Source organism: Carlito syrichta, unplaced genomic scaffold, assembly GCF_000164805.1.
Source record: "Carlito syrichta isolate Samal-C Ts95f unplaced genomic scaffold, Tarsius_syrichta-2.0.1 Scaffold312581, whole genome shotgun sequence".
In the NCBI taxonomy this organism is placed as follows: domain Eukaryota; kingdom Metazoa; phylum Chordata; class Mammalia; order Primates; family Tarsiidae; genus Carlito; species Carlito syrichta.
In genome coordinates, this window is record NW_007256677.1 from 152,821 (window position 1) to 165,606 (window position 12,786).

At 44.5% G+C, this 12,786-nt stretch overlaps 1 protein-coding gene across 2 annotated transcripts; it reads right to left on the reverse strand.

The window, feature by feature from the left end:
• Nucleotides 1-1,212: 1,212 nt before the first annotated feature.
• On the reverse strand, nt 1,213-5,573 carry TSPYL5 (TSPY like 5). 2 transcript variants are annotated; one of them, XM_008069954.2, is made up of 2 exons: nt 3,328-5,573; nt 1,213-1,910 (listed from the first exon to the last, which is right to left on the reverse strand). In XM_008069954.2, the coding sequence occupies exon 1, from the start codon at nt 5,472-5,474 to the stop codon at nt 4,221-4,223; it is 1,254 nt and encodes a 417-aa protein (XP_008068145.1). In that variant the 5' UTR covers nt 5,475-5,573; the 3' UTR covers nt 1,213-1,910; nt 3,328-4,220. The 2 variants fall into 2 exon arrangements, with proteins under 2 accessions (XP_008068145.1, XP_008068143.1); XM_008069952.2 differs by having other exon boundaries at nt 1,213-2,074.
• Between the last annotated feature and the right edge of the window lie 7,213 nt (nt 5,574-12,786).

Genomic DNA, 12,786 nt, shown 5'->3' on the forward strand with positions numbered 1-12,786 from the left:
CAGATGAAAGATCCTATGAAAACAGATAATAAACCCACCTACAACCCAAGGAAAGAGGCCCTCAGAAGAAACCAACCCCGCTGACACCTTGATCTTGAATTTTTAGCCTTCAGAACTGAGAAAATAAATTTCTGTTGTTTAGGTCACTCAGTCTGTGGTACTTTGTTATGGCAGTCCCAGAAAACTCATACAGATGTCCTTAAGAAAATAATTTGGATCACTTTACAAATTATCAACCTAGCCCTGAGGAATCTGAAAATAAACCATGATTCAAATTCTTTCATTCAGAGCCAAGCGTGGTGGTTCACACCTGTAACGCCAGCACTTTGGGAGGCAGAGGTGGGAGGATCACTTAAGGCCAGGAGTTCAAGACCAGCCTGGACAACACAGGAAGACTACCCACTATGCCCTGAACATTGCACATTTATTTATTCAAGCCCGTCATCATATAAGGCAATTTTATTTTGTCAGTTAACAACCCACATCTAATTTTGTCCAGTCATTTTCTGCTGGGCAGCTTTATGTGGCATTTGATTGTCTGCCGCTGCCTCTCCCAATTAACAGGAAATGATCCTTGTTATGGATCTGAAATGAAGAGCATCAAAGGACTTGGTTCTCAGTTCTGGCTAGACATCAGAATCAACAGAGAAGCTTTGAAAACATCTTTGCCTGTATCAACCCCTTGCCCCATTCTGACTTAGTTGGTCTTTGTGCAGCCCCCTAGCAGTATACTTTTTTAAGCTTCCCAGATAACTCTAGTATACAACCAATGTTGAACGTTACTCTAGTTTGAAAGGGCCTTCAAGGTCATCTCCTTTGAAACTCAAAGTGCAGTTTACAAACCAGCATTGTCATCACCTGGAAGCTTGTTAGAAATGCAGAATCTCAGGTTCACCCCAGATACTAAATCAGAATCTATACTTGCACAGGATTCCTCACACAATTTAGATGCACTCTAAAATTTGAGAAGCACCGAATTCCCACTAGAATCATCTGGAAAGCTTATTAAAAACAAACACCCTAGGCTTCCTCTCAAAACCACTGAGTCTCCATCTCTGGAAAGGCCAGGGAAGCAAAATTTTATGTATTTTTGTGTAGCTAGTCACCCAAGGATCTGGGGCTTAGAAATTCACTTATCTAGGCCAATGTATGTATCACATCTGCCCAGCCTTTGCTAACAACCTTCCAATTCTTTTTTGAAAATCAGAAATATAACAGAGATACAGGTTTTTATTTTTCCATAATGCATGCAAGCTTACAACTATTTATACGGTTTAGGAACACAGAAATAATTACATTATTACCAGGATGTCAAATTATTGAGTATGAAAACCAGTTACTGATTACTTTTGGGAGGTTATTTTCACAGAACACAGCAACAATTTCCAAATTATACTTCCCAGAGTTATGAGACCAGGACAACGTGATAATAATCCTAACGGTCACAAAAGTCTTCATGTTACACAGAAAAGACTGATATTCTGGTGAAGGGTCTCAATTAAATACCTTATCATATCAGAGCGTTTGAAAGAGTTTTACAACAGAACAGTCTCTCTTGCAGATGCAGGGGAAAGGGACATCTCCCTCATGTCTTTTTGATATTCCTTGTTAATTCTGAAGACTTTAGTTTCTAAGTTCCATCTCTGGAACTTCATTAGTTAACATGAAAAGCAAAAAGCAGACTTGATGTGATAATGATAGTGCACCCCACCACTATTACCACCAAAGGGAGTACCACTTTCCCAAAGTAGTTGCAGTTGCATTGGCATAGTGTCCTGGACTTGTAATAACCAAAACAGTTGGGAAGAGGGAGATACGGACGAAACCAGGCAGATCATAATTGATAACTGATGCAGCTAGGCGATGGGCACACGGGGTCCAGGGACCATCCTCTCCACTTCTCCGCATGTCTGAAAGAGTCCATAATAAACAGCAAAAAAGTTAAAAAAAAAAAAAAAAAGCAGACTTGTACAGCTCTATTTTCCCATTAGGCAAAAATGGAGAAAGCGGTAAGATTTCTTTAGACAAAATAAGCAGCAAGTAGCATTAATCTTCCACATAAACAAGGCCACACCTAGAACAAAAGAGAAAGCATATTCAAAGTAACATTATTCTGTTTTTGTTTTGTGTCTGTAGTTTATGAAATCCACTAATGATGAGATAAATTGGACAAAACTTTGACAAAACTTTGGGTACACAACTCCTTTAATTTTTGCTTCTCAGCCCTAGGGAAGGTCCCTCCATTGCTCCCATCACTGAGATAGGCATGCTCTCCTTGCAGCTTCTCAAGGCATTTTTTTCTGCTTTTCCAAGACAATTCACCAGGCACATGCCTTTCTCTAAGTTTTTGCACCGATTCCCCTGCCTAGAACCCTCACTATAAATGTGAGTCAAGGATTCCTTTGCAGGACTTAGAATGAGGTCTTCCATAAGGAAAGGGATGGTAGGGGAGGACAGGTATAAACACAGTCATTCTTCCTCACCTCAGGGACAAAAGGGGGAAAGAGGGCCCAGCTCCGCTTTTACATCTACTGGAAATAACCTAGAGATCCAGAGCAGATGCTGCCCATCCCCACCGCCATGCCCAGGAGAACCTTGAAGTCCCTCATACCGGAGACTAAAGTCTACTCCTATGGGTATTTGAAAGTAGAAGAAAAGAGCAATGGACTGCTGAGAGTAAGAAAGCTGAGAGCTGAGGGCCAGATGATCAGAGGCTACCACAGAGGAAACAGCAGGAAGCACATGGGTTTTAAGGGGCATGAAAAAAATGTCAAAACGAAAGTAAACACTAATCACAGCACTGCTGCCTTGGGGTTTAAGATCAGAGCAGACGCATAGGCATGCAAAGGATTTTCAACTTCACAATTGTAGAGTGAGCCCTGGACACAGGACGAGGGTCTGCCCACTAATCCACTTGGCTTTCTGGTGTCCTCTACTCTCTTCCAGCCTAGAATGTGAGTATTCCTAGCTGTGTGTAGAAAACCATGGTTTCTTTTAGTTGTTCTGTTTTCTGTCTGAGCTGTGATAATATTTAAATTAAAAAAGAGCAAAAGAAAGAAGGGGTTGGGGAGGAACGCAGGGTGGCAGGAAAGGGAGGAAAGAAGGGAGAAATGGAGGCCAAGTAAGAAGAGGTAAGAAATAAAGTCTAGTAGACAGAGGCCCACAGAGCAGAAATCTCTCTTCCACAGCACTGCCACTATGGCACTCTGATCATGTCTTAGAAGGGATAAGAGAAACTGACAAAGGTGCCCAGATTCTCTGTGGGCCCAGTCCCCACCCTCACCTGAAGTCACACCAAAACAACAATGAACAAATGCCCATACATACCAGCCCGCCCATCAGTCTTGCAGTCAGTAGGGTTCCTGGAAAGCTGGGGAGAGCAGGTGTGTGTCTCATGCACTGGCACGGGGCCCGGATCCACAAGCAGTTCTTGAGGTCCTTGTTGACCAGGCAGTCAACTGGGGCCGAGAGCAACCTAGACAAAACTCAACAGCCTAAAAGCGACAGGGCATGGCATAGACCTCGATGAAGGTTCACCAGTAGAAGGGCCCAGAAACAAGACTCATGATGGTAAAGACACATGGCTTACTGCTCCTTGCCCTTAACTTCATCCATGCCCAGCAGTCAAGTGCCATTCTACTGAATGCTGAGCAGGGTGGGTAGTGTGGACCCCACGTGAAAGCCAGAGATAAAGTAGGCAACACCTTAGCTGGTGAGCCCAGACACATGGAACAATATGTTCTGGCTGACAGCCAATACCATGTGCACTGGCTTCATTTTGCAGTGGCAACAGAAACGCTTGCCACAGATGACATACATGGCTGGCATGCACACGAAGCCTAGAAAGTCACTGGCCTTCAAAGAGCAGAGCTTGAGGATGTACTGGTCCCCCTGGAGAATGACTCATGAGTGTCCATGTTTAAGAAAGTGGGAAGGCCAAAGCCAAAAACAGGGTCCAAGCGATTGCAGAGAAAGGCAGCACACATCTGAAGTGTGATTATAAACAGCAGGGGTGAGATCACATAACATGTAACACTAATGTAAAAAAGCAAGAAGGCCATGGAGCGGCAAAAGACCATGATCAAAAAGGCCATATTCTTGTAACTAAAGTCCTAAAGAAGTACAGTGCACAGAGGCCAACATGAAGAGAAGGCAGACAGCCAAACACATGTAGTCAGCTGGGACGGCTGGCAGGAGGTAGTAGGGAGACTTGTGCAGTATCAGTTGGACTGGTTTACCCCAGGCTCAGGGGTCTCCACTGGCTGCTTTGCTGGAACTTGTCTGCTCTCCTTTTCCTTTCCTTTCTCCGCACGAGCCCCTTCACTCAAAAGATAGTACTGCAGGGGATTGGGCCACAGTTCCTCATTGATTATCTCCACAATCTTGTCAGACTCAATGGAGCTGTGGTTTGAAAACCACCCAAAGAAGCTACGGTTGTTTTCTGGGTTTCCCTGGCTTAGGGACTGGAGGTCGTGGCCAGGAAGCCAATGGATTGGAGTAGACCGAGACACCACTTGACCTGAAGGACCACACCCGTATTCCTTGATGAGCACCTTATTTTGGAAATAGGGATTGCGGCCGAAGTAGAACTTGATTTTGTAGCCCAATCTGGCGAGGCCAAGTTCTTCCACCTCCAAGCTGTTCAGGTAGCTGAGGACCTCTTTATCTTGGTTGTTGAGAAAGGACGATAGCTGGGGATGGTTTTGAAACGCCTGCCCCCAGAAGCCCGGGATGTTCTGGATGAGCAGGTTCCTGCGCTCTAGGTGGTGCAGTCGCAACTGCCCAAACTTTCTCGACAGCCGAAGGTAGGCCCTGTCCGCCTGGGCGTTCATGGTCTCCAGCTTCAGCTGCACGGTCTCCAGCGTATCCATGCTGCCTTCGGTCGCCGGGGGCTCCGACCCCGCATCCTTCTCCTCCTTGTCCTCCTCGCCTGGCACCGGGGCACACTCTCCCGCCGGCCCTTTCTTGGGTTTCCCACCGGCTACGGCCTGAGGGCCCCTCCCCACGGCACTACACGTTTCTGGGGCCTTCTTCCCCGCGGGGCCACGCCGAATTCCCCCGCGCGGGGCGTTTTTCGGCCTTCCCACGGTTCCCACCGTTCCCACGAAGACAGTGTCTGCGACCAGGCGCTCCGAGAGAGAGGTGGCGGCCTTCCCCGGACCGGGCCTGGCGGTGGCCTGCCTTCGATCCCCCGCGGCTCGGGCCCGGAGCGCGAGGCCGCAGTCCAGAGGGAGCCCGCAGGCGACCTCCTCACCGGGCTGGAACAGCTGCGCGGGCGCAGCGGTTTCCAGGCTACCCCACCCAGCGCTAGCCTGCACCTGTGCCGCGATGGCGTCCTCCCCGAGCCTCAGGCACCGCGAAGGGTCCGGGTCGCGCGGGGCGTCGTCAGGAGCAGCGCGCACTCGGGCTTTGACGCGGCCTTTGCCCCGGCCTTTGGCACGGGAGGACTTCCGACCCCTGCTTCGGCCGCTCATGGTGGCAGCGGAGGAGGCTTCAAAGCCACGCTGCGACGCCGCGGCTCCTGGCGCCAGCTCGCGGCGCCTACGGAGCGGGCCTTGCCATGGCAACCGCGACGTCACGACCGACCGTACGACTGTACAGTCGCGCGAGGACGGGCTGCGCACGATGATTGGCTCCGCCATTGCGGCTGCGCGCGAGTCCCACCACCCCTCCCCCCACCTCCTCCGGCGCCCCCTCCCATCCCATCTCCCCTTGACTGGCCTCCACTGTTGGAAGGTTTTGCCTGAATGGGACTGGCATGTGCCGCCCTTGAGTCTCTTCCCACTGAGCTCAATCTTGCCCTCGGGGTCTTATTCCTCTTGTGCTAGACAGCCTGAAGACAGCCATCATCTGGTCCCCCAACATCTCTTTTCTAAACATCTTCCGTTCTTTCGGTTATTTCGTGTGACATCTGTCGTGATGAAACTGTCATTGGCCTCTGTGTCTCTTCTTTGAACGCCTTTGCTGAAGGATTTGCTCTGGTACCTTAACTCCATAAAGCTGGGTGCTGTAAGCCAGGCCTCAAAGCGATTTGATACTGGTGGGATGTTAGTAGAAATTACAAAAATAATGGCAACTAGTAGTTTGTGAGCATCATGTGTGCCAGGCACTCTACCAGGTGCTTTAATACATTACTCCAATTCATAAGAGAGGTATTGTTTTCATTTCTGTTTTCCAGATGAGGAAACTGCAGCTCAAAGAGACTAAGGAATATTCCCCAGATTGCACAGTAGGGGATGGAAGCACAATTCAAACCCAAGCCTATGGGACTTCATAACCTATGCTTTATATTCGCAAATGTCTAGTCCTTTCAGGCCTGCTCATCTGTAAATTACTGTGCTAGCTCTTAAGAAAGTTGGCCAGAGCCCAGCAGGTCGAGGCTGCGGTGGCCGGGAGCGGCCACTGCACTCCAGTCTGGGCGACAGAGTGAGACTCCAACTCGGAAAAAAAAAAGAAAGAAAGTTGGCCTTGCTTGTTAACACAAGCTTCAGTGATGCACTCTTCTGCCTAGGAACATCACCCGAGTACTGCAACTGCCTCAGGTCTAGCTTACAGAGCTGGACTGTCAACGTGAGGTGTGAGACCAGAAGAGACGACCATGGATCAGAGCTACTGTAATTGGAGTAAGGCATGATTATGGTCCGAGAGATAAATTATCATTCAGGGAGCAGAGTAAAGTTTCCCAGGTTGAGGTTCAGAAGCAGAACCTCCACAGTGTCAGTGAGGAAACCAGAGAAGCTTCTTACACTCTGCATGGAAGCAGCCCAGACAACCTGTCTTGTGTTCCCAGAGGCAACTCGGACTGTGCATACTAGTCAGGTGACAGGACCATGAAAAGTGAGGGAACCCATGACTAATATAAAGTCTAAAGTAAAACCATTTGTGGTGGTCCTTTCAGGTGCCAAGGGAAAAGAAAGGCCCTTGCAACCAGTTAATGGAGAGATAAGCCCCAAAGCCCCTGGCAGCTTATATCTCTTTACTCTCATTACTCAAAGTATAGTTGTGGACCAGCACCCTGGAATCACCTGAAAGCTTGTTAAAAGATTTGGAATCTCAGACACTACCCCAGAACTACTAAATCAGATCTGAATTTTAATAAGATCTCAGATGATTGTTGTGCACATTGAAGTTTAAGTGTAGAAGAAAGGGAAAAGGAGGAATTATGTTAATATAGGTGGATCCTGTTTTAAGCTAGCCCAATACAAGTGAGTTCTTTCTCAAAAGCTCTACAATAGCCTGCAAGGCCCTACATGATCTGGGAAGTCCCCTCCCTGCCACTACATAAGTTACCTCTCTGACCTTAGTTTCTCTATCCCACCTCCCCTCCAACTACATTGGCCTCCTTGTTGTTCTTGAACTCATTAGGTGTGCTCCTGCCTCAGGGCCTTTGCACTGGCTCTTTATTCTGCCTTAAATGCCCTTCCCCTACATGTGGATATGGTCAGTAGTCTTGATCAGTTCCTTTCATACTTTGCTTAAATATCACCTTCTCGGTGACCATTCTGTTAAAATTGTCACCCATCCCATCCCTCTCACTGCTCTACTTTGTCTTTATTCCATCACCATCCAGTTAATAAGCATAGCAATATAGTTAATAAGCATAGCGAATAATTGGTCTAGTGTGTTGGCTGGTGATAAGTTTCAAAAATGGACTTGTAAATTGATTACCTAAAATTCAGAATACCCCCTTTTCCCCACAGAAACAATGTTATAGATGAAGTCTATATTCTCAGATCAACCCATGGAAACCCACTAGACTCGTAATGTAGCCAAAAAATAATCTTGCTGTGGAATACCATTCAGGGACAGTCCGTAGTTGAAAAATCTAAAGTCACAAATTGAAAAATCAAGTTGGGGGAATTAATATTTGACTTAAAGGGGATTAAGTAGTGCAAAGGTTACCTTAAATTCTTGTTGAAGGTCCTTTCATAATCACTTCTTCCCAAACCCTCCCATGATAACCCTGAACAACAATAAGCAGCTCTGTCCTTGATCTCACGGAGGACTTGTTTATTCAGCAGTTAGATACACATTGTTTTATGCCAGTTCTTGTATAAAATTAATTCTTAAGCTGAATAATCACAGTTTGGCACTCTCTGTAAATCTCAGAAAAATTTTTTAAAAATCAGCTAAAGCAGTTGTCATTCCTCTATAAGCTGAAGACATTGACAGATTGGCCGACTTCTTAGAACACTCACAGATCAACCCATTTCTATTGTCAAGAGCCTTAATCCAGCATCAGTATTTGCATCATTTAATGTTCACCATTGGCTAAACCACTGCAGGATTAACGGAGGCTGGGCCACTGCAAAGTGTTTATTATACAATCTGCCTTGAGCCTTCTTTCACCATGTCAAAGAAGTAAGCATCAAATGAAGAGACACACATGTGAGACTGACACCTTACAGAAAAAGACTCCTCTGGTCCGGGTCACTCTATCCCCAAGTCTTTTGTATTTAGGATGCTGTACCGTGCCGCCGAACTGGACTGTTGGTTTTCTTTTTAGGTATTAATATTTAACTTTATATGGAATGGCAGCTTGGGTTCTCAATTAGATAGGAAACTTTGTATGAGGACTGGACATCTTTTTACTTTTATGTCTCAGAGCACCTAGCATAAATACTTGCACATGCTCATAGTTATATTGAAATTTCACATTTATTTTGTACTTTATATGGGGCCATGTCTTAGCTCATTTAATCCCCACAACCATCCCATGGGGCAGATGCTCCCATCTTGAGGATAAAGTTGCTGCTCCACAAAATGGTTCAGTAACTTTCCTGAGGTCACACAGCTAATAAATGGTTTTTGCCCAAGGGATCTGACTCCAGCAGCATGCTTCCAAGCAATACTCCACAACATAAAATTATGACTGAGAGATTAAATCTCTCTTGGGTGTGTAAAAATATCTTTTAATTTTTGAAAATTACATACATACACAGATATGCATATGTATACATATACACAAAGTACATACATACGTCGGTTAGTCATGATTCATTTATCTATGGGGTATATAATATGCCTGGCATGGTGATACTCAATATAAATGAGTTTAATTTTAACAGCCCATGTTGGGTAGGAAGCATCTCCATTTGCACAGCATTTATCACAGGCATTCTATGAACATTATGCAAGCAAAGCAAGTTTACTATCATGAACTCAGAGATCTGGGGGTATTTTGACCTTTTCCCAATATCTATAAGCTTAAGTCCATGATAACATTTAATCGATTCTTTTTAATGTGATATCCCACCATTAGCAAATATTTATTAAAATATCTGAAAATTGTGCTCTTTCCGTTTATTTGAATATCTGTTTGCTTTGAATTATAGAAATTAATAAGTTGGGAAAAAGACATCTGTCTTCCAGCCTATTTCCAAGCCAAAGAAAAAACATTCCCCACAGTTTTTCTTGTAGAGTTCTAGAATCCCAGACTTGACATTTTTAGCCACAGGGCTTTTCTGTTCTTCCCCAAGGAGATAGTTTGAGTTTGCTAGATGGCAATGAGTATTGCTTACTGTGTGGAATTTTGCCAACCAACCCTCCCAGGTTATGAAAGAGCATAGGAAAGAAGGCAGTGTCGTAAGGAGTATTTTCATAGCCTAGAAGGGAGGGAGAGAAAAATCTGTCATTTATGGTAAATTTCAGGACTATTTGAACATAAACACCTTGAGAAATTTGCCTAGCTTCTTCTCAGTTCCTTCCCAAAGAGCAAAATTTTATAGTAGGCCATCTATGTCATTTCAGTTCGTATTATCTAAGTCGCTATAGAATGTTTTTCTTCCTTCTTGGTATTTCTTTTTTACCCTGCAACATCTTCACCATTAGAAAATCCAAGGCTTTTGTCCCAGGAAAGGGACTATATCAAAGAATCCAGCAAGCAGAATTCAGCAAGCCAAATTATTCACTTTGAATTTCAAAATAGGCTCTTGAGATAGAAAGCTAAAGTAGCATGGAGGGAGAAATATATATATATATTAGCTCTTCAAAGGCAAATCCTGGAGCCCTAAGGGCATAGAGTTTGTAACATAAACCATAGAAGAGGAAGAATGTATGATGATATGTGAGCCATTTCTCTACTACACAAAAAGGAAATAAGACCTTTACTGGTCTGGGGTTGCAGAACTTAAAGAAGATTCAGAGAGTGAATAGTTGGTGAGGGTCTTGAGAAAGGGTTTTCACAGTGGTCCGTCCATGGCATTAAACTCTTGGAGAGTTGGTGGAGACCACCCTGTTTGGATAAGATAGGGACATGAGAGTAGAGAGAATTAGTTCCCAACTTGACAACTGGAACTCAAACAAGAGCTTTTCTCAGAGGGCTCCACACCATCAGAGGGCAGCCAGGACAATATATAAGAGTATGTACAGGGTAAGTGTTGGCAAATCATTAATAAATCAAAAAACAACAGATGCTGGCATGGGTATGGAAAACAGAATATTTCTACACTGTTGGTAGGAGTGAAACTAGTCCAACTTCTATGGAAAACAGTGTGGTGATTTCCAAAAGATCTAAAAATCGACCTTCCATATGACCCAGCAATCCCCCTCCTAGGAATATACCCAAAGGAACTTAAATCATTCTATAAAAAAGATACCTGCACACGCATGTTTATTGCCGCACTAGTTACAATAGCAAAAACATGAAACCAACCCTGTTGCCCATCAAAAGTGAACTGGATAAAGAAGATGTGGTACTTATACACGATGGAGTATTATACAGCCATAAAGAAAGACAAAATTATGGACACTGCAGCACACTGGATAGATTTAGAGTCCATCATACTTAGTGATCTATCACAGAAACAAAGAACTGAATACTGCATGTTCTCACGTATAAATGGGTCCTGAACTTTTATCACATTGCTACAAGGGAAGGATAAGAAGTAGCGGGACACTGCCATGGGTGGGAGGGAGGTGGGATGGCACGTGTTATCACAAAGGGTACCTGATCCTAAACCTGGGGAATTGAGGACCAGTTGGAGGCCCAGACTTCACCTACATGTAGACTACTCACGTACCTAATCCTGTCTTATACCCCACATCTCAGTAATAAAATAAACAGGAAAAAAAAAACAAAGCAAGTTCTGAAATGGCCTTTCCCACACTCTGTTCACCCCATTCCCAATTTTGCATGGCCCCAGAATGGAGTGAAAGAGCAGCCATGCTTTCTAGTGCTTACGGAGAGAGGCCCAGAGGGTGACTCAGAGCAGATGAGAAGTCCAATCAGATCTTGCAGTGTAACCAAAGAAGAAACGGCATATAGAATTTGTTGATTAGAAATGACGGGGGATATACCTTATCAGCAGACACAGTGAGAGTAGAGGCAGATTCCAAAGACCAGGCAGGGCAAGCTAAACCTCAGCAGAGATCAGCAAAGACCGAAGATGAGATGTACACCAGATACTTTCATCAGTGACAGAATGGATAACCCTAAGGCCCTGAGAAGATGAATAAAAGAAACAGGGAACATCTTAAATGACTGTGTATTTGCCTTAAAGAAAATGGAATTTTAAGTTATAAATCATCAAGTCACTTGACTTGCCAAGCTTAAGTTCACCTGAATTTTAGAAAGTATTGCAACCAGGAAAATTTATACGCACTACAATAGTATTTCCTAGACCAGACTCAGGATCTAATGGGCTTAGCCATGCAACACTAAAGCTGAAGAGAGAGACTTAAGAGACAAGTGACTAGTAAATTTCTTCGGAGATAAATCACATTAATAATTTTAGAAAATAGCAAAAGGTATTAAAAGAAGACCTCATAAAACATAGCTATGATTGACAAAAACTCAAGAAATCCATGAAACTCTAAATATGAACTTTTTTCTATAGTTTAGGGAGGGGTTCCTAAAGCAAAACTAAGTGCTCACCAAGAAAGCCTTTCATTCACCCATTATAGGTTGAAATTAGAACCATGAGTACATTCGATTTAATGCAGTCTCATATACTTCCTAGAGGCAGGCCATAGATTTTACTCTGAACTTTTTTTTTTTTTTTTTTTTTTTGAGTTGGAGTCTCACTCTGTCACCCAGACTGGAGTGCAGTGGCCGCTCCCGGCCACCGCAACCTCGACCTGCTGGTCTCCGGCAATCTTCCGCCTCAGCCTTCCGAGTAGCTGGAACTATAGGCGCGTGCACACCCGGCTAGTTTTTTGATTTATTGTAGAGATGAGGTCTCACCAAGTTGTCCACCAGTGCAAAGAAAGAAGTCAGATGCAAGTGAAACATTTATAATGTTTGTAATATTAAGAGAAAAAGCAGATTCTCAGAAAAGGCACATTTATTTACAGTATTGAATCCAATCAGGAATGTTGGGATCGAAAGTCCCAGTAGAATCCAGTTCTGTGGGCCATGTCCTATGGCACTTGACTTAGGCTGGTGAGCAGGACAGATGGCCACTTTATAAAAGTAATTTCAAGGTAGTTCAGGTCCAAAGCTAGAATGACTTAATCCAAGGAAACCGTTTGTAGAATTTAGAGGAGAAAGTGGACATATATTTTAAAGTCAGCCTCTGCAAACACTGCCTTCTTCGATTGACATTATTCTCCCTGACAAGTACCTGGAGCCTGGGTATTGTCTTTGGTAGACAACATCACATGAGGAATGAACTGCTGAATTCAGTCTGTTCCCTGAACCAAATGGGGCCAGAGCTTTCCTGAGAGCCATGCCTTCAGTCGCTTTGAAAAATGTCTTCCCAGCCGGGCTCGGAGGCTCAGCCTGTAATCCTGCGCCTTTGGGAGGCTGAGGTGAGTGGATTGCCTGAGCACGCGGGTTTGAGACCA